Here is a 23,995-nt window from a genome sequence, read left to right as displayed (position 1 = left end):
TAGCTAATTATATACACTAGATCGCTGATTTTTATGCACTCGTGAGAAATTTGAAGATGCAAAAATACACGAAATTCAAAATAGAAAAATACTTGAAATATCTGAAACAGAATAAGTCTTATAATAATTATAACACCTAACACGCTTATAACGCTTACAAGGATATTCGTTTGCATAAAAATTCGCAGTCCAATAATCACCGATTCAACATCCCCGAAAACCCTGTAATGATCATTAACGAACCCACCGCTCACCGATAAACCATCAAGCTTAAGCTTCCAGCATAAACTCCATAAAGAAAGAAAGAAAAAAAAAAAAAAAGGAAAAAAAATCCCCCCGGAAGAAAATCTACTCTCTGACCAAAGATCCTCTGTCTGTCTCACGCGACAGAAACGGGTCGGAAGCGGAGTTCAGTGGAGGAGGAGGACGACCGCAAGGTCGTCGTTGGTCCATCGACGACCTTGAAGAAGAAGAAGAAAAAGTCGAACTCGTTGGTGCGCAAACTGAGCCTGAACAAATTTCGTCTGTCGACGGAGCAGGAGCCGAGGCACACGCCCGAGGGTGGTGACAGCAGTCGATCACAGAGCCAATCGTCGCAGGAATTGTCTAGCCTCTCCGACAGCCCGTCGAGGACCGCGAGGAAGGGGCAAGAGATCGAGAGGCTTGGCCATCGCGACGGATACGAGGCCGACGAGCAGCCTGACACGTTATACGACGTGGACAGGGAGAAGGGAGAGCCGAGGAAACCGGAGAAACCGACGGAGAAACCGGTGAGCACGGTGACCGTAGTGCAGCGCAAGTCGCCGTCGTTAACCATCAGGAGCTTTTCCTCGAAGAGTCAGTACGGTGAGCGATCCCTCTCTCTCTCTCTCTCTCTCTCTCTCTCTCTCTCCGCACTCACACATACATGCACTCTCTTTCACTGTCACTCATTTTTTCTTAGTCCATTGATTCTTGGCTTGGGGTTGGTTCCTGATTTGGGTTAGGGTCGTGGAAAAATTGATGGTTGTTGTGTTGCGAGTTACGTGTACGGAATGTTGGATGGGGGATGTGAGTAGGGTTTACATTTTACATTATGTGGAGAATTTTGCGTAGAGTGCGTGGAATTTGTATTCTACGTGTAAAGTTTATATGGAATTTCTAGTCTGCATAGAGAATTTTATATATGGAGTTATATGGAATTTGTACTCTGCGTGAATAGAATTTCACGCACTTGCAAAGATTACATAGAATTTCTACTCTACATATAAATAGAATCTTATATTATGTAAAACTTATTGTATAGAATGTGTGGAATATCAACGTTCTATGTCTAATACATAGAATTTTGTGTATGAAATTTATATGGAATTTGAATTGTACGCGTATAAAACCCACAGAATTGACGTGGAATTTGTGCTGCACATTACATGCGGAATGTACTGAATTTTAAGTATAACATTTACATTCTATACATTGAAATCGTCAATCAAATAGTAATTGCCAATTATTGCAGGCACATAAAAATTCTGTATTATAGTCTATCAATCATTCATACATGTATTGAATCATATAATTATATTTATATACATATATGTATAATACATTATAATATGGAATGATTTACGGTTACTCTATGACTGATGATCAAGTGGAGTCTATAACTTGTAATTGGTAAAATAATGTTTTTTAGAAGTTTATGAGATTTCTTTGCCTTATGGTTCTTTATGGTGGTTGGTTCTATTTTGATCAAGGGCTTTGATTAATGTCACTGTTAGTCACTGACGAATGGCACGGATTAAAATAATATGATTCAATTGGTTCTGCTTTATGTTAGGCTTTAATAAATCTGACAGACACTGATAGTATTATATACATTATAGTAATCGTCGTTTCATTATTGTGCTCGTGCAGTTCTAGAAAATTCATTATAATATGATAAACAGACATTCTCTTAATATCTTGGAATTAATTTCCGCATTGTAATGGAAATCATCAGACTGCGACAATTGGTTTTAGTTTCGGTTTTGGTTTTTCTACTTGTTAATTATTTTGTATTTTTCCAAATCTTTTAAATTAATTAATGCCATGTAATACCATTAGCACTCGAGTGCATGATTCGAGGTGTTAAGAATAATTAACTTAACTGCTCTGATCCAAATACGATTTAACTTTAATAGGATTTATTAGCTAATTAGTTTCAGTTCAATGAGCAGTCACTCTTTAGTTAACTCAACTGAATTTCCAATACTAGGAAATATAATTAACGCGGAATAACTTGATTCAATTCTTCTATCTGACTCAAGTATTCGATTTAAACTTCAGGATAATTAAATACTTAATTCTGATAACTTTAACATCCATCTTTATTTCTACTGATTTGCATTACACTAACATTTCACTTGATTTAACCATCCAATTTCAACCTCAACATTCACTACCCCATCACTGTTCAACATCCATCTTGAGTCTTATCTTTTTGCAACACATGCTCTAACTCAACCATCAAAGTTGAAGTTTAGTTTATGCTTGCTGTTCTACAACCATCACGCAGAAACTCAACCATTAAATTTCAACCTCAACATCCACTATTCTTCGACATTCAACTATATCCTCGTCATACCGCATAATACGAAACTTGAACCGCTACGTACTAACATCCTGTAACCTACGTTCGAAGATGTCGTCGTCTCGCCATGTTATCATCATCATCATCATCATCATCATCACCACCATCATCACCTGAAATTGCCATTGAACGAACCCTGCAAATCCGACGAATGAACCTGGTGCGATTATCCGCGTGCGCAGATTCCCAATCCTCGGAGAAATCTCCTCGTTTGGAAGCTCCGTGCAGCTCGACGCTTCCCTATGCGCTTTCAAAATGGGCGGAGGAAAAGCCGCCGAAACCAACGTCAACCGAACCACCTAGAAAATCCAAATTGAACACGAAATCCGAGTCCGAGTCTGGAATACCAAAATCGTCCCCTCGCGAGGTTAGACGAAAATTGTCCTTATTGGAGGAGAAACGGGCGATTTTTCAGCGTCGTTTGTTCGAAACTACTCGTGACACTGATTCGGGCGAGACAGTGATCGCTGTTACCGTCGACGACGACGATAAATCGCCGTCAGTGAAGGAGGAGGAGAAACAAGAGGAGAATCGAACGAAGAAGAAGGCGAGGCATATCAGTGTGAAAAAGTTCGACACGTTCTCCACGTTCGAGGGTACGTTCGACGAGGAGACTGGAGTTGGCTATCTGGCTGGTATCGAGGAGGATTATACCGAGAGCTACGATAGACAGCACGATAGTTACCTGGCTACTGTGGGGTCGATGATGGCAGACAACGCGGAGAAGAGCAAGGTCGTCAGTCAGGATAGCATGGTGAGGAACTACTTGTGTACCCACCGTAGTTTTTCTCTCTTTTCATGGCTCTTCTCTTATTTCCTATTATTGTAATATTTATTTATTTATTTATTTTAATATGGATAGTATGGCGAGGGACTACTTGCGTGGTCGCCGTAGTTGCTTTGTTTTCTTGTGGCTCTTCCCTCGGTTTAGTTTTCTTATTATAATATTTATTTATTTTGATATGGCTAGTACGGTAAGAACTACTTGTATAGTGACTGTAATTTTTCTATTTTTTTTTTCTCTTATACATACCTATATTTATTATTACAATATTTAGTTTATTTATCTGCATATTCCTATTATTATTATTATTATTATATTCGTTCAATTATTCGTGGTTTTTTGGTGACACTATAGGGAACATCTCTGCGTTTTTCTCTTTTAAGTTTGAATGTTTTATTGCGTTGTGTGTCTTTTTTTCTTGCTATCTTTGTCTCTACGATTTCTTTGATGCATTTCTCTTTGAGTTTTCTCTTCTCTTTTGCTTTGAAATATTTCACTCAGTTTCTTTCTTTGGCGTTGATGATCTCTACCTCATTTTTAAAACATTTTTGTAGTAAATATCTTTATCTTTCGCTTCTTCTAGGAAGCTTTCCTCTTTGAACATTCAACACATCCTTGCTCTTTTCTGACTTGTAATTTGCAAAATTTACAGTTGTAAAATTTCACTAGCCATGTCAGTCCAATTGTATGCAATATGAAAGAGTGTTTGCATATTTAAAACGTATAAAGTATTGAAGCGAATTACTCCACTTGCCCGTAAACAAGTCCCCTAACCTGTCCCAACCTGAACCGACCATCCGCAAAAATACAAGATCTTTCTTCGACTTGGAGTAAAGACATCGAACTCGATACTCGTTAAAACTCGTACTCGGCTCTAGTATCTTTCTCTCTTTGGATTCCTGTCGTCATTTGCATAATCAGGTTTCCCTTTCTCGATATCGACACCCGACACAGTTTCAAAACACCGCGAACGTTTCTTTGCATCTGTTTGCCCGTAGAAACCTGTAATCCTACGACGCAGGAATCATAAGGTAGTCTCGTTTTGCGGTCAGGATTTGCGGTTGCCGCGCGTCGAACCCGCTCTCTTCGCTTTTGTCCCGTGTATTTTTCACTCGACCAACCCCTGCAACAACCGATGCTCTCGAGTTACGTGGCCTGCCGTGCTTTATCTCAACAGTGGCGTCTTCTATCTCAACTTCTATACAGCATAATAGAGAGCTAAAAAGACGATTAGTCGAACGAATACCTGACTCATTATTTCTCAGCGACTGTTTCTCATGGAATACAGTCACAAAGTCCTTATTTTTCAATGTAGCGTTTCCATTTCCAGCTTTGTTTATCGTGTCATTTCCATCGTATCAAATTTTCTTACACGAGGATGCTATCTGGTGTACAGGCGAATAATCCAAGTTTGTTAGCGAAACACAAAGTGTTTATTTGAAGGGAACATACTGCAAGTTGTTCGTTCAAAATATTCGTCGTTGCTGTCTGTCAATTTTATTAGTCGAACGATCAACTCCATCGCGGAATAACGTGGCGTCTGTAGACAAGTTGCGATCGTCAGGGACTTGACGAAGGAGGACGATCCGTGAAATTGCTGCGCGACAACGCCAGGCCGTACGTTGCTTCTATGACAAAAGACACGAGCTTGTAATGAGTCTTGGACGTCCTGCGGCAACCAGCTGATTCCTTAGACACATTAATCCTTTGGATTGCCACCTGTTCCGATCGATGTAACGCGCTTCACCTGTTATCCGCTTCCAGTTAGTGCACATGATAGAGAAATGAGATGGGATGAAAGTTTCAAGAGATGGAAAAATGTGTCGACGATTGGATCCTGTGCAAGCATTTCGCCGTGATGGAGTTCCAATTGAAGTTCCAATTTAGAATTCCAAATTCTACGCGAAGAAAATTATATTGTATCGGTGAGTTGTGGAAAATTTGAAATAAGGCCTCCTCGTCAACGTTACTCACGATTAGTAAACAGGCAAAAATTCCAAAACATGAAGATATATTCTTTAAAGGTGCAAAGTTAGCCCCCTGAATATTCTACTGCCTAGTTACTTCACGTCTATTGACTTAATCTTGTGATAATATTTGCAGTTCTGTACAAATATAATTTATGATTAGCATACACAATTGGTATTTGTCATCGTATTTGTATTCGTAATTTAAACGAAAACACGAAGCAATTTTTCAAGTAGATTTCAAATGTTTCTAATGAAAACCTGGCGCTTTTAATTCAGCTCAAAAAATTAATATTCATCTAAAATTAATATATATTTATTTTGCTCTATAACACATGCCGTATAAACGGAGAATTATACAGAATTTGTGATTCTGATTCTAACGTTCAAGTCTGTAAATCTTTCCATCTTAACATCGACATTTCTCCCAAAAAGTTTCATTATTAAATTTTATTATTATCTGAAGATGTAACTGAAGACGAAGATGAACTTGATGTTACGATGACATAATTTTCAAACTTACGAAATCGCCAGATGTGGAGACACTCCTAAGTGCGATAATGCGTGTTGTTTTTAAACAAGACTTAGCTGCAATTAAATGCAGTGTACCATAGCAATGTTGCTGCATTAGGGAGCATTGTACAGCCGGCAACGTTATGGCTTCTACCTCTACAGCAGACTATTATTATTACCCTAGAGTTTATGGTTACGGCTTCGTGCGGTATTTTCCATGGCAGATTATCCTGCTGAGTGCAACCACACGTTACACCTATCATATTTCTAATAAACGTTTTATTTTGCAGAATACACCATGATTCTGTTTATGCTACATTAGTATTTGGCGGAGTTCCTTTTTGTTTCAATTTCGAATCCTTAGAACGTAATTAGAGGACGTAGAATTTTGCTTGTTTGTGAGAGAAGAAGATTATGGTTGATTATAATTGATTATATTTATTTATTGTAATTCTAATAAGTAGAAATAGGGATTAATAACCGCTACAAATAAATTATTATTCATATTATTATTAATTAATGATATTATCAATATTAATATTATATTATATTATTAATATTAATGATATTATAAATTGATATTATTATTAATTAAATTGATGACGATATCATAATGGCAAATTATACTAGTATAATATACAGTGTAAGCATACTTAATAGTAACACCTAAAAGTAATAAATTATTATTTATATTATTATTAATTAATGATATTATTAATATTAATGATATTATAAATTTATACTATTATTAATTAAATTGGTGACGATATCATAATGGCAAATTATACTAGTATAATATACAGTGTAAGCATACTTAATAGTAACACCTAAAAGTAATAAATTATTATTTATATTATTATTAATTAATGATATTATTAATATTAATGATATTATAAATTTATACTATTATTAATTAAATTGGTGACGATATCATAATGGAAAATTATACTAGTATAATATACAGTGTAAGCATACTTAATAGTAACACCTAAAAGTAATACTTAAAAGTAAGAAAATATCTAAACACGCTGTATTATTTATGAGATGTGTAATTCTCTACAATTAGAACGTGAGAGAAAGAGATTATAATATATTACGATATTATTTGCTTGTAGAAAAGATTATAATTCGTTACAATACTATCCTACCGCGATGAAGAATTTAGGGACTAATGACTTTCAGAAATACATATCATAATCTCTGTAGTATCGATAAACCACAATCATTAATTTTGACACAGTCCTAACGATTTCAACTAAATTGAGTATTTTTGTAAACGTTTAGAGCAAAACTTTTCTCGCTTATAACGTAATCCAAATCTTTTATATAAATAAGATAAAAAATTATTTTTGTACATAATAAACTACAATAGTTCAAAGAGGGCCAAATAGAAGGATAAAATCGATGAGCAAAGTTAGGCGATCGTCTGCTCATACGTTTTTGAAGAAGTAAAGAAGTAAATAAATAGCGTGAAAACTAAATGTTCGATAAAACATTGTCGTACGCCACGGTGGCTTTGTATTGACGGATTTACATTCGAAAATGATTATCATCGGTGAATCATCCGCTTAGAGTTCATCGATCGGTTAGTAATGTCGAAGAAATTTTAATTCTCGTTAGTTTAGACGAATCTGGTAATGAGTGAACATCAGTAGCGTTTTAAGTAGAACATTAATCGGAAGCAATATGGGCATCAAAAAGAAGAACAAGAAGACTGTATCGTTTCTGAATATCTCTGAACCGAAAGTTAAGTCGAAGAATTGGAGATTGTGTAGGGTTAGTTCTTTAATTATCTTTAACTATTTCTTTCTTTTTCTTTATTTTTATTGATCATGTGATTCGATGTTTGATTATTATCGTGTTCGCTTATTAGTGACTAGAGTTAGTTAATAATATTGTGCAGTGGAAGCAACGACGAATGTAAGTTAAGAAGAGAAAACAACATCGTAAATCAGACTCGGTAATATTTGTATTGGGAGCTGTTGGATCGTTTTATTATGCTTCCATTAGGTGATTTACTTGCTACTTGTCGCTTTCTTCTTTGCTCGTAGCTCGATAAGATAAGTAAAGTTGCGAGAAAACGTAGAGACGCAACATCGTTGCATAAAATCGTGAAACGTAACAATTTTACGAATTATACTCGATGTTAAGATAAATTAACCTTCTGTGACGACGTACAAGTAAAGTTGAAATTACAGTTCAAATGCAAACTTGAAAGTTACATGCACCATGTGTATGCGATTTAAAATTTCACCGATTGTTTAAAAGATTTTGTGATATTCGCAAGAATCAGCTTAGTTTCCAATTGAAGTAAAATACTGCAGTGGATTGTAATCTTTTCTTTTTCTTTTCCAATTAGATGAATACAAGACAATTGTACAAGCTTGGCTTCGTACGTTTTAGAATGCTAATTTTGCTACACGAGTAAGCATAATGATTATTGTGTAATTGTGTCAAATAGCGAAGAAAATAGTTGCATAACGAAGATAAGAGAAAGAGAAAAGTAATAAAAATGGTATTGTTCGTTTAAGAATATCAGACAGAGAATAATGAGTGTTTGAGATAAGTACTATAATAAGCCTTTATTTATAACTCGACCTGGATAATTTTTTAAATCACTAAACAACGTTGCCAGTTAGCAGACAACTAAGTGAGCAGGAAATTAGGTGCGTTTAACGTACTTCAAAAAGGATAAATTTCCAAAAGAAATAATTACGATACTTGTAGAATTTTACGCGACAAAGATGCTATTCGAATAACTGATAATAAATAAGATATAAGATAACATAGTCGGTCTAAAAATTCTTTATGTCATTGAAAAATCAAAAAATCGTTACGACGACGACAGTAACGATTTTAACGATTTTTTCTAACAATAATAGAAAGAAATTTTGGAGTTCCTTTCCGTAATAAATTTTCCAAAAATGGAACGTGTTTCGAATAATCATAGAAGAAGATTCTATCTTTCGCAAACAACGTTACCATTTTATAATTTAAGTCCTACATTGATACGAATGATATTAATAATGATTAACAGGTCTGGTGTTAATAATAGTTGGAACATAGTAATAAAAATTAAACAATAAGAAATCGTTTATAAACGATAGATTGTCGAGGAATTGGCGATTAATGACAATGGAATTTTGATTTTTGTTTGCACAGTCGTCGCAGAACAATGCGCCGAATGCCGGATTAGGCGATAAACGAGAGCACTTGTATAAAATTCTGGTAATTGGCGAGCTGGGCGCTGGAAAGACGTCCATTATCAAGAGATACGTTCATCAATTCTTTTCGCAACATTATCGCGCGACGATTGGCGTTGACTTCGCACTGAAAGTGTTGAACTGGGACCCGCACACGATCATAAGGCTGCAGTTATGGGATATCGCAGGTTAGTCTTCTTCTTCTTTCTTCCTTTTTTCTTTATTTAGTTTCTTTAACCTTCTTCCCTTTTTCTTGTTCCCTTCTTTCGTGAATTGTTAATCCTTACGTCCTTGATCATTTTTATTCTTCCTTTTGCTTTTTTTATCTTTGTACTCCTCGTGTCGTATGAATTATTTCTTTAAAACTTCAAAGTCGATGACTGCACAATGATGAACGAATTTATTTTGCATGATTATTGTTATGGAGAAAGAATAAATTAGAATTCCAGTCGTTTAATCATGATCAAGATCATTGAAATTTAGTTTCTTTAATAAAATTCCATATCATTTTAGAAAGCAACAGAATACTTCGTTAACAGGAAAAATGTGTGGGAAGTGATTTCCACATTGTAGACGTCAAATATATTTATTATTTAATCGATGTATGATGTACAATTGACGAAATTGTATGCCATTGAATTAAAATACGTGTACATATACCTAATCGTAAAATATAATACAACAATCGAATTATTTATGTATATCTATGACGTATACAGTCGTTTAACTCAGATTGCTCGTAGAAGAATAATTCGTAAAATGAGATATTAATAGAAACAAACTTGGCGTCACTGAGCACATTGCCTATGCAGAAGTTTCGTCGAAGTCTCTTTTTCCTAATAGAAACAAACGCAGAAAACGTTTGTCGTATGAACGACATCATGTTGCAATTAAAGAAATTCATTTCAATATAAACACTTGACTAAATTTTAATATTATACTACGATACTAAGAAAGTCTATCTTTCTGTTTACTACTGACCAGATCAACAGTAATTGGTCATTATTGCTATTAGCGTTGTAGAACTAATTATTGGATCAGTGTAACAACAATAATCAAGCCTACCTTTCTGTTTTCTACTGTCCTGATCAAGAGATTGTTGATTAGCGTTGTATAACTAATTGTTGAATCAGTGCCGCATAACTAATCCTCGAATTAGTATTGTATACCTAATGGTTGAATTACTGTTGTATAACTAATTGTTGAATCAGTGTTACATAACCAATTGTTGAACTAGTGTTGCATAACAACCAATTAATTTTTTACTATTGTTCAGGTCAAGAGATAGTTGTATTAGCGTTGTATAACTAATTGTTGAATCAGTGCCGCATAACTAATCCTCGAATTAGTATTGTATACCTAATTGTTGAATTAATGTTGTATAACTAATTGTTGAATCAGTGCCGCATAACTAATCCTCGAATTAGTATTGTATACCTAATGGCTGTGTTAGTATTGTATAACTGATTGTTGAACCAGTGTCGTATAACCACTTGTTGAATTAGCGTTGTACAACAACCAATAATTACGTCCACCTTGTGTTTACTACTGTCCAGGTCAAGAGAGGTTTGGCAACATGACGAGAGTGTATTACAAAGAAGCAGTGGGCGCGTTTATAGTATTCGACGTGACGAGAAGCGCGACCTTAGACGCAGTGGTGAAATGGAAACAAGATTTAGACTCGAAAGTGCAACTTCCTGATGGTTCACAGATACCTTGCGTCCTTCTTGCGAACAAATGTGACCAGCAGAAGGAGGGTCTAGTGAATTCACCGGCGAAAATGGACGAATACTGTAAAGAGAAGAATTTCGCCGGATGGTTCGAGACTTCGGCCAAGGAGAATATTAATATCGAGGAGGCAGCACGATTTCTTGTCAATAAAGTGAGTAAAGATTGATAGATTCTGTATCTATTTATTAATGAGATTACAAAGCTAGCTTTCTGTCATTTTTTGTAGCAAATGATTAATCAAAAAAATTGTTTTATTATCTAGTCTAAGCCAGGATTTTGACGATTCATTAGATCATTAGAACAATCATTGGTTAACTAATTATTTAGTTGTTAATAGAGTTAAAGAAATAGTTGTTTTATACGATTATAATTATTTTTTGAAATGAGCAAATTTTAAAGAATCGTCGCAAAGAAATTGATACGACCTTGCATTCTGTATTAATAGATCGAACAAAAATTAGTAATTTTTTATTAGACTTTTATCGTCGATTATTTATGCAATATTCTTTTCATACGTTTCACCATTAATTTGTCGCGATATTGTTACGAAGGTAGACGAATTCAAGTCAAATTTATTAATGATTCTTCGTGAAATCACTGGAAAGCTCGAGGAAACTTTTCATTGCAAAATGAAAATACAAAAATTCGTCGTTCGAAGGGTATCATTTTATCATAATACGATGAATAAAACGTAATAATAAAATTAAGTAAACTAGTGTAGCTCTTAAACATGAGAAAGAAAATACTCTACTCGATATTTTCTGCCGTTGTTTTCCTTCATCTAACCGCGGAATTCAATTGACGAAGATACGTCGCCCGAGAGCCACCACCACGAGTTATTTATGGAATATCATATTGCTCTCCTCATTAACATACGTACAAGCTCGATGGATTTATCAATGACGTATTTTCGCGTCCGGGTGATCGTCTTACGGTGCATATTTAATTGTCGTTCGTTGACTGAAATTAATTCAAAACCGTGACAGCATCTGCCTGACCGACAAGCTCTTCACATTGAACTATTCATATCTTACCTTCTACCTGCACGCACCTCTCTTTTGAAAGAAAATAGACATTCTTGTTCCATATCGTTCAATTTTGCAAAACGAAAAGTAATGAAAATTGTCGAAATTTATATGCAAAGCATAAGCAACAAGTGGTTTGTCAGTAAAATTTTAAAAATTTCGAAATGTGGATTCATAAATCACTTTGGTCTGCGAATGGCTCGTATAAAAGTGGTACGAAACGAGGGAAACGATAAGCTCAAAATTCGCAAAGAAAATCTGATATTCAACTTCGTTAACAAACCTGTTTGCTTTCTTCTTGCAGATACTTCAGAACGAACAGTTGATAAAAGGTAATGGCTCCCAGGATCAGACAGATGGCGAGCGGTTCGCATTGAATCAAACGCCAACGAGTTCAAAGAAATCCTGTTCCTGCTGACGAATCGGTAACCAACCGATATCAGGATCGTCCGGTCCGTTATCGTGGTCCTGCCATCACCGTTTAACCATCGGTGCCATGACACGAAAGTGCAGTTCTGCTTGTTCCGCGTCGACCATCGCCGTCGTCGTTGGATCTCGTCTCGATCGTGTAACCAATTTCCTCCCTGAGAAACGAACCATAATAACGATCATTCCATCGATCAAAGTCATCTTTTGTAAGACTTCGATGCTTCCTCGTACATCGTCGATGGTTACTGATTGAGAATTTATGAAAATCGAGCATAATTCTTCCATTTGATCTTTGTAAATATGCATACATATATATATACAATGACGGACGAAAGAAAGTTTAAACGATACTGTTTTATTATGACTTTATTCGAATTTTAGAAAGCGGAATTCTATTTTACGAGTACGATGAATAGAGGTGATATATATATTCGAAGAATGTGATTGTTACCAAGATGGTGAAATGCATCCAATACGAAGTTACCAATACTCGTATATTATGGACTGAGGGTTTTTATACATTTATAGGAAATTTATAGGAAGGTGCAAAATTGCACGGAATGCACATAATATGATCCACGCTATAGTGCTTCGCATAACACTTGTTAGATAAAACAATTTTCCATCGAGATTCCACTGTTTTAATTATATCCTCAACAATATTGACTTGTATAAAAATCTCCAGTCTAAGCGTTTGCAAGTCGCAATTTTAAACTTTCTTTTGATCACAACTGTACGTGATTCACATTTGTCGGGGGTTCGGCTGAGTTTGTCGAAGAAGGTGAAACTTGGAATGCTGAATAAGCATGGAGAAAGTAGAGTTTTTAAAATATTAGAATTTTTAGACGTAGTCAGGCTGACCAATTCTTCATTAAAATGAGAATTCACAATGATTTTATAGATTTTCTTTTGTAGTTCTCAGGGGATTTGAACGACTCTTTTTATAATGTGTATGTTACGTTTCTTCCTATACTTCTCATTTTGATTCCCTTGAAATCGAAGACAAGTCATTTATAAGACAGATAGTAAGTAAAATTGATAATGATACCGCTAAAGATTGATTACTATCATAATTATTGCCATTATACGCTAAGTTTCTAGAAAACCTGATTAATTGGCAAATTAAACATTTAAGATAGACTTAACATCTTCTCTTGAGTTCTACGCTAAATAGATAACTAATAAAGAACCAAATTTCAGAATTCAATGAATTCCTTAATCTGCTTTTAAACAATTTTAACATTATCGTCCAGCGTGTCTCTACTCACAATGTTTTCTGTATGTCTTCCAAGTATTCATTGTTCAATTCCAATTATTTTATAGTCCACTTATATCGCTCCTTATTTTTGTAAAAAGAAACTTTGGAATATTTCAACTTTTAAGCGAATGTATCTCGTCTCGGCATTCTGAGCTCACCATTCTTCTTTATCTTCATAATTATGGCTTCCATCAGAAAGAAACAAAAGAATGATAAGAAGATTGTGAACGGATGACGATTGCAAGCTCGACAGAAGATAGAAGAATTTTGATTAATAAGTCGAACGTTTTAGCGGGGATCGTTAATCGAAAGCCAGCACCGCTTACAGGACGTTTCTGTTAACGCGAGACTACCACGACGAATAATCGATGTATCCGTCACTAAAACAGCCTGTGAATACGCTCCTGCTCGAACTTTGCGACTCTTACCATTCCAAAAGATCGTTTTCATTACCTTAATTCTATATTTCGTTATTGCTGTACAGTATTGAATGCGAAAGTTTTAGAAACACGAATAAGGACAGTTATAATAAATAATTTCGACATAATGGATAAATATCTGAGAGGTGGATTAACGAATAGTTGAAATGTACAATTCGACTGTAACGTAATTTGGATTTATTAGGTACCTAATTTGAATATTTGTCAAATTTAGACTTATTAGGTATTTCATGTTTAGATATTTTTCTAATAAATCTGACTTTTATTCATTTTTATTCGGCAACTATTCTTCCGTCATTTTTATATTCGTAATTCGTTTTCTGTTTCCACCTCTTGGTCTTAGAAGACTATGCTAACGTAAGCTTAACGAAATAAACCACTCTCACGTTCCAGCGATTTTTATATCAATTCTAAATCTTAAGTTCTATCTGTTTTCTCTTTATTGTTATTTTCTTTTTGTTTGTTTGTTTTTTTATTAAGAAAAAAGAACATAGTGACAATTCACGTCGACGATTAACAGCGTTCACGAATTAAACAACGAATTAACAACCTGTCGATCGTTAGATGTAAAATTAAGAATTAAGAAAACAAATTTACTTGTAGTTTCCTGTCTTTTTTTTTTTTTTAATTAACGAGTGACGACGACACTGACCTTTATAGACACTGGCCGCGACTTATTCTAATCGAACTGAAAAGGTAGCTATACTATGTTAGCCGACTATCGATCACTTACTATGATAAGTCTAGTTTACGTATATTACCGCTCAAAAGTATCTGGACATTTATTTATGTACTCTTGATAGATTGCGGCTTAATCGCAAGACGAAGAAGAAACTTTCATTGGTTTAATTCTTTATTGTAATCGCTGTTTCCAAAAGCAGAATACTCTACGACAAATTTATTTGTAGATACTAATCTTTGTGAAGTGTTCTATCATTTTGAAAATTCTTTATTTCATTTACAAGCTGCGAGTCAAATAAACAAAGTCTTAAATTAATAGAATATGAAAATAAGATATTATGGAGATTCAAAGACAACATTAGAAACACCAAAGTTTCTATTTGTTTTTGCTTTTAAACGTAAGCGATGAATTGTGTAAAAAGTCAATTTACAGAAGCTTGCTATTGTTTCAACATTTGCAATATTTACAAAGAACCGTACTCATTAGTAAAATTAGTAATAATTTTCATCGGTTTTTACTAGTATACGTACCATTGATTCACAATTCCATTAAATTCATAAATATTTCATTATTTTCCACTGATCTACATTTCATTACTTGTGTGTCCGTTATCAAGCAAAAATTGATGTACTAAATCTAAGTATCCAGATACTAATGAATGGGTAGTATGATCATTATTGATCGTTCTTCAACGAATTTTGGTCCGTCGATGAAAACTAAAACTGTGTTCCACGTTGAAAGCCTGACTGCTTGGAAAACGTTTCATTTTCTATATAATAACGTCGACCTAAGTAGAGTTTTTTATACGAGTAATTATTAATGTCCACGATATATGTATTTAACAGAGAAAATGTCGTGAGTTTCTGCGTTTTTCTATAGAAAAATTATGTGGTGCCACGTGTTTTCCTGTCTCTTTTATCGTTTCTCCTTTTTTATTAAGATGAAAATACTTTGTTCATACGTATTATATATTATATACAGATTGTATTTATATATATAAGAAGCATGTTATATATACATATAATTTATAGTAAAGTGATTGAGATTCAATATAATGGCCTGTTGCAAAGCATTTTATTTTTCCTTCATTTCTGTCACGTATTTTTAGAGAAATGCCATTCTTGGTTTACTAATTCACACGAAGAGAGAAAAGAAAAAAGAAGAAATATATTTCAACAGAAAAATATAAATCCATATATCCTCGTTTCAATGTATCTCCAGTTAATTAAATTCAATTCGTAGACAAATAATTTTTCCTTCGTTTCGTGAAACTATCGTTTGATATTTTAAATTAAACTTTCGCTCGTACTGATGAAAAAGGATAGGAAAATATTGGAAAATATACATCCGCATATTTGTCCTAAATTAATTAAATTCAATTTGTAGACAGATAACTGGGTGCAGTGCGAATGGCTTAATAATTTCGCTCTTGTCCCACTCGTGTTGCTCAACTATGCATTAGACAATGAATATTACGCAATGCAGGACACAGGTGTCCTTAGACGATCCTACTATCATAACGTTAGGTAGAATGTACTCTCACTTTCTGCGATGCTAACGCGCCTATTAAACTGTCCACTACTACAATCAACCAGTATCCAATCACATCACAGTCCTCGAATTTATATAATCTTCGTTAAATCAGCATCTTCTTAAGTTTCTTCTCCATAAAAATCCGATTGAAAGATTTATGTCACTCGTGCATAAATTAATTTCTATCATCAGGATACAAAATCGATATAAATTACGCATATTGGTATCTTGTTCTTACTACGAACAGACGCATCAATTCCATCGTCAGTGAGACTACAAATCCATGTACCATCAAATCTGATAGATGACAAATAGCAGAAAGAATTCTTGTATCGTTTCTCAGGAAATTGATCGTAAGAAATTTTGCAAAAAAAGATTCAAGTTTGTTCAGGATTGATTGCCACCAGAGAACAATTCTTCATGATGAAACTCTTCTGCTCCTTGGTCATTCGTTCGCGATTTCATAGCCATCGTACCGTGCAAACGTTGTTGAGTAAATGGCACTAGCGAGCCGGAGTTCTTTTTCAATTGTTCATTGTTCGAGTGCTTTTTAATTTGATGCTTCGTAGACTTCGTTTATCGAAAATTAAGCAGAATATTCTTTTAATGGCGTAGAAAAGATCAGATTATTGCGTGAAGAACGCGGTAACTTGAAATGAAATAATTTATTGCCATTGTTTCTTGCCCGAAGATTTTCTTCCATTTTCCAAACCGACAAACTCGTGCTATTTTTCATTTTATATTTTAGTGTTTTATTATTCCATTATTTAGTTAGTGTTCTGTACATGTCCCATTTTCTATTTTACTCTTTAGCGTTTTATTATTTATTTAATATTCTGTTCTCTATTCTAGTTTGTCGTTTATAGAACTCTGTGAAATTAGATTTGGAAGAATCTACTTCTTTAATTAGTATTCAAATTGCGTTATTTAAATATCACTGAAAATTATTAGATATTATAACATTATATCGTGATATTATTATATATAAATTCATAAAACACAGACAATCGTTAACTGTGACTAATTTTCGTTTCTTCATTTTCTATTTACTGGAGTCTCCAGTAAACTCGCTGTCGCCTACTGAAATATTTATTACCAATGGAAAATCCTGACAGTAGCAATAGAACAGCAGAAAAAGAAGCGTAAAAAAAAAAGAGACACATTGTATGTATTGCAGTCTGAAATTTAATCTCTTAATTAGTTTGCCTTCTACCTTCTACGTATGCGAAGATATCGTTATTCTGGATTTATTGAAGAGATATTTTCATCATGGAACAGGTTAGATAACGATGATAAGCGTCACGAAGAAGCGAACCAGTTCATGAAATTGATTACAGTTGTTACGTGTCTTCGTAGTATACAGATTTCCCGCGACCTATCCAACCTGATAATGTTAGAAGAATTGAAAAATGTTGCAGATACGATTGTTTGGGATAATTTGGCAGTGAGCGTCCCTCAGGAAAGAGATTTCTTGAAGATTGTATGGAGGAAGTTTCGAAAAAGACGTTACGAAGAAAATTTGTCCATCTTGAGAGGAGGTGACATCGAAAGAAAATTTTCCATTTGTTTATTATTTTCCTGTTCATAGAAATTTCTATTTCTTTGATTGATTTGCCAATTATTTAAGGAACTTTTTTTTATCAAATGTGAAGTAACAGAAATCTGTGTGGATTATAGTGTCTGGTTATGCTGTGACGGGGAATCTGATTGCTATAATGGGACCAAGGTATAGAAGAGTTACTATAGAAATAAATATACGAAGAACAAAGTACTCGATGTAATGAAATTTGGAGAGGGAGGAATCGTGAACTCTTAAGCTTAGAACTGCTGATTATAATTAATTATTTAATTTTTTTTTTTTTTGCTTTTTAATCGATACGAAATTAATCGATAAGAGCAGAGGAAATTTACAAGAAAGAACTTACATTTTTTATTGTATATTCTAGTAAGTGTTAGAACGCCTTCAAAATATTAAATTGGTTTATCTTCATAAGAGAAGAAACTGCACAATTACGAATTAAATGATCGACACGAACCACTAACGTCGTAGAATGCCAAATCTAAAAATGACCACAACGATCATTCTTTTCCAGTGGCGCTGGAAAAACAACGCTTCTAGCGGCTCTAGCTGGGAAAATTGAACCGACGGCTGGATCGGTGTCAATAAACGGGCAAATCGTTTCACGAATGATCATGTCGAAGATATCCAGTTATCTGCCTCAATTCAATGCTCTGCCAACGTCTCTCACCGTGGAAGAATATTTACTGTTCTCGGTGATTAATTGCTTTACATTGATGATTAATGATACTCAACTAAAATTACGAGAAATAAATAAATATTAGTTTGTATTATATAATGAATATTATAGATAATTATATTGCAAATTTAATTATTACATAGTCTATATTATCATTTATTATATATTAAATTTATTACGTTACAAATAATATTCAGCATATCATAACAAATGAATAAATATTAATTTTCATTATCTTACTTAAATGCGTTCACCGTTATTTATATTGAAGATAATTCACGATAAATCAGTTGGTTTGTTCAGTACGCGTTGAAGATGAACGTCAACAGTATACAAAGGAAATTTTTGTCAAGGAAATTATCGACGGAGATGGGCCTGATCGATTGTAAAGACGTGTTGATATCCAATTTGTCTGGCGGACAGAGGAAACGACTTTCCTTGGCTAGTGAATTGATTACCAGGCCAAAGATACTTTTCCTCGACGAGCCGACTACTGGTAAGTGAAAGTTACAGAAGATATCGATTTGAGGGTTCGTGGAATAGAGTAGCGTTACGGATGATTATGATATTTTCGAGTGACTGAATATTATTGGAATATAATTGGACGTTTTTAATTCTTAACTATCAATGCTACATTTTTTTTATTTTTCTTCTTTTTATTTTGTTAGCATATTTGGAACGCGGAATCTTATACTGTTTTATTCAACGTGGATTTAAAACTGCTTTCTCCTATTTTTCTACTTTTCTACGTTTTATTTCTTTCTCTTTTTTACTTTTGGATTTCTCCTCGTATTAATTTTCAATGTTTTAATGTAAAAACTTTAATGAAAATTTCCGTAATTATACGTAATAATTAAATCCTAGGTCTGGACATATTCTCTGCGAAGCAAGTGGTAGAGGCATTGACGACTATAAGTCACGAATCTATAGTCTTTTGTACTATTCATCAACCAGGAATGGACTTATACAATCTTTTTTCTCATGCGTTATTGCTGTCTGATGGGAAAACAGGTTACTTTGGGACTTTGGAGAACGCTACACAGTTTTTCCTCAGGTAGCTAATTAACGCCTGATAACTTTTATTATCCATGATGTTTTCTATTTCAAAAAGGAACAGATATTATACCGTCGAAAAATTAATACCAACTACCTTTGAAGGCAACAGATAAATCTTCTTCCTCTAACCACAGGAATAATTAAATAAATAATATTAATGTCAAAGTTGCTTCAAATAACTAATTAATTAGATGTTCAATTCTGACTGAAATCACTTGAAATATTATTAAATTTTGCTTCCAATAAAATCAAATCACGTTTAAATGGAACTGCATAATGTCAAACAAACAAACAAACATGTCTGATATATTGTATGAAATTTCGAGTAAAATTTCACTGGAGGCTTAATAAAATTCTAAATGTCAAACAAACACAGTCTAAGCTACGAATACTTGAAATAAATAATTAAATTGAAAATACCAATTCTAATTGAAATTTCCACAAACATTGTCAGCTTCTAATTTCAATAAAATCAAATAAAGCTCAAATAATGTTATATAAAATTGAATAAAAATTTCTCCCAAATATTATGTGAAAAATCGATTAAAATTCGTCTGAAATAATACAATTCTAAATGTGGAACAAACACAGTTTAGGTTACGAATGCCCAGTTGGTTTCGACGAGTCCGAGTACTACGTAAAACTCCTATCTCGGCGGAAAGCCGAAACGTCGACGACAAATCCAAATCGCGAGGACACTGGAGCCGGAGAACTTATCGATAAGATATGTCGGGCATTCTCGCGATCTCCTCTCTCGAGGATTCCCAAAATCACCAACAGCAGAGACCTGGAGATCGAACCGCAGAGGTAATAAAAAATATTTTCGAAAGGAAAACAGAAAAAAAAGGAGGAAGATGGTTTATCGAAATGTACGAAGAGATCCTTCCGTTGCAATAGAAATAATTTTTAGAAAACCTGGATGCGCGATACAGTTTTCTTGGTTGACGTGGAGGATATGGGTTCAAAGTCGCAGGGAGATCTTTCAAGGATGGATTTCGTGGCTTTCTTATTTCGTGAGTTATTTCAATCGATTTGAACATTAGTAACCAACATTGATAAACACTAAGTCAAGTTTCGAACGAAAGGGAACTAATGGGAAATTTGGGGTAGAAATCATTCGTTGATAAGAATTTTTCTGAAGCGCGTACACCAACGAAAGAAATTTAGAAATTGAGAAACTTTGTTAGTGCTGTAGTACAATTTTAGGGGATGAAAACAACCTTTGAGAGAAGAAGCGTAAAATTTTCCATTTTGTGGAATGTTTCAAATGTTGTAGATAAGAAATTAACGTGTTTACTTTTGTTCGTTATTCTGAATAACTAACAATTGATAATGACGATTGGTCACCAAATTCTATCGAGTTTTACGAAAAAAGGGAAATGATTGTAATTGAAATTAATCGCAGCTCTCTATGGCGGCGGTGGCCACTTTTTACACGGGGATTAATTCGCACACGCAGGTGGGTGTGCAGAACGCGAGAGGCGCATTGTACATGATGAGCTCTGAAATTTCGTTCACGGTCGCCTACTCCGTGATTTACGAATTTCCTGGTCAGCTTTTGATTTATCTTCGCGAGGACGGCCTTTATGGCAGCGGCCCCTATTACGTCGCCACGTTTTGCGGTCTGGTAACAGTATGATTTTGCTCTCAACTTTTCTAACCAGATCTAAGTTCGTGTAACGTTAAAACAACTAACTTTTAACGCACCTTAAAATGTTTCTGATCGCGAACGTCGAGATTTTGAGAATTTTTATTTACTCGCGTATATCAAGCTTTAAACCAGTATCCTGCTTTTGGCTGCATAATTAATTATGTTACAACATTATTTTCCTTCGTCCTGGTACGTTTCTGTGATTAATTAAATCTAGACATGCTATATATGTACAAATAATAAAGCATCTTGTGCGCACCTCTATTTTACACTATAATACATTTATATTGTTATTTAACAAATACGCGTTATAATTCTTCCATGTCAAAGGATAATTCACTTTGTTCCAATTAACAAAAAAAAACAACAATTTTCCATCGTCCTGGTACGTTTCTGTGATTCGAACAGATATAGTCAACTATTTATAATGGTAAACGTGGAACATTGTCACATGAAAGCTGACATCACATTGTCTTATAATAGTCATAATTAGATTGCGTATTTTCGTGCATTTGTGAGAAATTTTAAGATGCAAAAATGCACGTAATATGCTAAGAATAATACTCTTTAAAGTATTTGATACTTGAAAGAAGCTTCTATCCAAGTTCCACTTTTCCAATTATATTCATACAAATGTAAATCTTATAGAGTTATGAAGTTGTTATGAGAAGAACAAATATGGAATGTCGCAGCAATCATTTCAGACAGTTTCAGCATTTTAAAATTCAATTTAGCTAAAACTACCAGCACTTAATTTTGTTCTCTAAAAAATGAAAATTGTTTCTGTTCTATTATTGATACAATTAAAAACACTTTTAAACTGAGTCACTAACGAAGAAAAAAATATTTTTCAGATACCAATAGCAGTCCTGAAGGCCATATTCTTCACAACAGTTATATACTTCATCCTGATCGCTCAAATCGATTTGTCCAATTTTTTATTTTACTGCTTGACCACATCAGTGGCTGCGATTTGTAGTATAGCGTACGGTCTAGTGTTTTCCATCTGGATCGAGAATGTCGATGTTATTACGTCAATCATGGTACCTATAGACATGCTCTTCTTATTAACTGCTGGGATGTTCTACAATCTCAGGTATTATATGTTTTAAATAAATATAAATTATAGCTTTGCCGTTAAAAGCTTCGTAAACGACACTGAAACAATATTTGGTATTTATTTTTTGGAAATTATTTAATTAGATAGCTATAACTTCAGTTAATCGGAGGTATATAGTATTTAAAGTCCAAGGTTAAAAAAAACGAAAGAAGGGAACAATTGAAATTTACACTTGTAATGCTCAAACTTTGACTGAAACGAAGAAAATACCGCTCAATTTCTGTCGGGGTGACAATGAAAATTAAACGGAATGAGAAGCACAATAGAAAATATGAAAAGAAATGAAAAGACAGAAAATGATGAAATTGCTTGAAATAAGTGGCTGGTACGCTTAAAATTGAATGAGACGAGAGAAATATCACTCGGACATTGTCAACATTGTCTTTAAGAATTAAAAAAAAATAGAAGATACGATATATTGAGAATAAACTGGCACAGAAATGAAAGAAAATAAAGAAATACAAACTTCTTAAACGAAAATACACCTTTTTAAACTTTGAGAATATAATGACTCAAAATTAAATAGAATAAAGAGAGAACGACACTCAAATTTTGTACATGAGATTTATATCTTTTATTTAATTGTCTTATTTAAAGCATATTGGAGAAACGTTATTTAAAAATGTAAAATCTGCTCGAGTGCAATGTTTGAATTTAACTAGACCATAAATATTTTAAAAGCAGATCGGAAATGAGCTGTATTTTCCTCACGGGTCAACAGGCTATAAAAGTAATGCGTCTTTGACGGTTTCAGGTCGCTGCCCAAGTATCTGACGTGTTTTAAATATTTCTCGATATTCTTTTACTTGAACGAAGCTCTTTCCATAATTTACTGGTCACGAATAGAGGACATTGGTGAGCACAATGATTTCTTAAATAGATTGCACCAACTTCTGGCGATCTCTCGAGTACCCGTCGGAAAATCATTCTCAAACGTAGAAGATCAGTTTTGGAAATTTTCTTGGAAGGACGTATCTGAAACCAGAGATATCAAACTGTTGAAAAATTAATTCAGTTTTTCACATGGTTCAGTAAAAACCTTAATCTAACTCCAATATCAGTTCTACTTTTTTTTTTTTTACATTTTGGTTGAATATAAATTTCAGTTTCACTAAAATAAAAGTATTTAGTCTTAAAATTAATGGATTTTAGAATTCTTACAAATAATTCCGGCATATTAATTAAATAAACTCTGAATAAAGGAATAAACGTAAGATATTAATTGAACATACGTTAGACGAATTAATAAAGTTTCTCCGATAAATGGAGTGAAGTCAAAATTATTATGCGACTGCGTTTTCCTTCGACAGATCGGAAATCTAGCAATTTATTTCGAAAACTAATGACTTTCGGATAAATCGATTGAAATTTCGATTCGGAAAAAATTTAATATATATAATTTACCTTACAACGATTTAAATATAATTAATTATTAATTCAATTCGACCAACTTTCTTTTAGAATGTCTAGCATCCAGTGACTTTCCTTGTCTACAAAATGGAGAACAAGTGCTATCGGAATATGGATTCGAGAAGACAAATCTCATCTGGGATTTCAGTGGTCTTCTATCCTTAACAATCGCAATGAACATTCTTGGATACTTTGGTCTACAAAGGAGGAGGAAAATTAGAACATTTTTGTGAATAACAATCCCACCATTCGTTTACATAAAATAATTTATAACGAGCATATAATACATATCAACTTACTTAAAGTTACTCGTATAACTTAATATTA

The 23,995-nt window shown here is 33.9% G+C and overlaps 2 protein-coding genes across 11 annotated transcripts in view; both read left to right on the top strand.

Moving 5' to 3' along the window:
- The window catches only part of LOC122575373 (ras-related protein Rab-32), a 54,316-nt gene extending 38,621 nt beyond the window's left edge, over positions 1–15,695 (top strand). For 4 of the 7 annotated variants that reach the window (XM_043744194.1, XM_043744193.1, XM_043744195.1 and 1 more), the window contains exons 2-4: positions 9,035–9,263; positions 10,632–10,957; positions 12,136–15,695. In XM_043744194.1, the coding sequence (XP_043600129.1) occupies positions 9,035–9,263; positions 10,632–10,957; positions 12,136–12,249 (669 nt within the window). In that variant the 3' untranslated portion in view covers positions 12,250–15,695. Of the gene's footprint in view, positions 1–390; positions 847–2,790; positions 3,363–9,034; positions 9,264–10,631; positions 10,958–12,135 lie in introns of all 7 variants that reach the window. The other 3 variants (XM_043744192.1, XM_043744191.1, XM_043744190.1) reach the window with 1 other exon arrangement.
- A 1,658-nt stretch (positions 15,696–17,353) lies between these two features.
- On the top strand, positions 17,354–23,974 carry LOC122575784 (protein brown-like). Of its 4 annotated transcripts, none has more exons than XM_043745182.1 (11): positions 17,356–17,711; positions 17,851–17,899; positions 18,267–18,447; positions 18,735–18,927; positions 19,296–19,485; positions 20,079–20,294; positions 20,398–20,500; positions 20,893–21,120; positions 21,993–22,234; positions 23,013–23,113; positions 23,720–23,974. In XM_043745182.1, exons 1-11 carry the CDS (start codon positions 17,396–17,398, stop codon positions 23,899–23,901), a joined length of 2,001 nt encoding a protein of 666 aa, XP_043601117.1. In that variant the 5' UTR covers positions 17,356–17,395; the 3' UTR covers positions 23,902–23,974. The 4 variants fall into 4 exon arrangements, with proteins under 4 accessions (XP_043601119.1, XP_043601117.1, XP_043601120.1 ...); XM_043745183.1 differs by having other exon boundaries at positions 17,366–17,711; positions 20,893–21,114; XM_043745184.1 differs by lacking the exon at positions 20,079–20,294 and having other exon boundaries at positions 17,354–17,711.
- The last annotated feature ends 21 nt before the right edge of the window (positions 23,975–23,995 follow it).

This window comes from Bombus pyrosoma, linkage group LG15 (genome assembly GCF_014825855.1).
Source record: "Bombus pyrosoma isolate SC7728 linkage group LG15, ASM1482585v1, whole genome shotgun sequence".
Classification (NCBI taxonomy): Eukaryota; Metazoa; Arthropoda; class Insecta; order Hymenoptera; family Apidae; genus Bombus; species Bombus pyrosoma.
This window is presented reverse-complemented; position numbering and strand designations above follow the sequence as displayed.

What these genes read in the sequence shown, in the direction of transcription:
- LOC122575784 (XM_043745182.1), top strand. Translation starts at nt 17,396, where the DNA reads ATGCGAAGATATCGTTATTCTGGATTTATTGAAGAGATATTTTCATCA. An exon ending in ATTGCTATAATGGGACCAAG is followed by an intron (nt 17,900 to 18,266) that starts GTATAGAAGAGT and finishes ATTCTTTTCCAG; the next exon opens with TGGCGCTGGAAAAACAACGC. An exon ending in GGGATGTTCTACAATCTCAG is followed by an intron (nt 22,235 to 23,012) that starts GTATTATATGTT and finishes TGACGGTTTCAG; the next exon opens with GTCGCTGCCCAAGTATCTGA.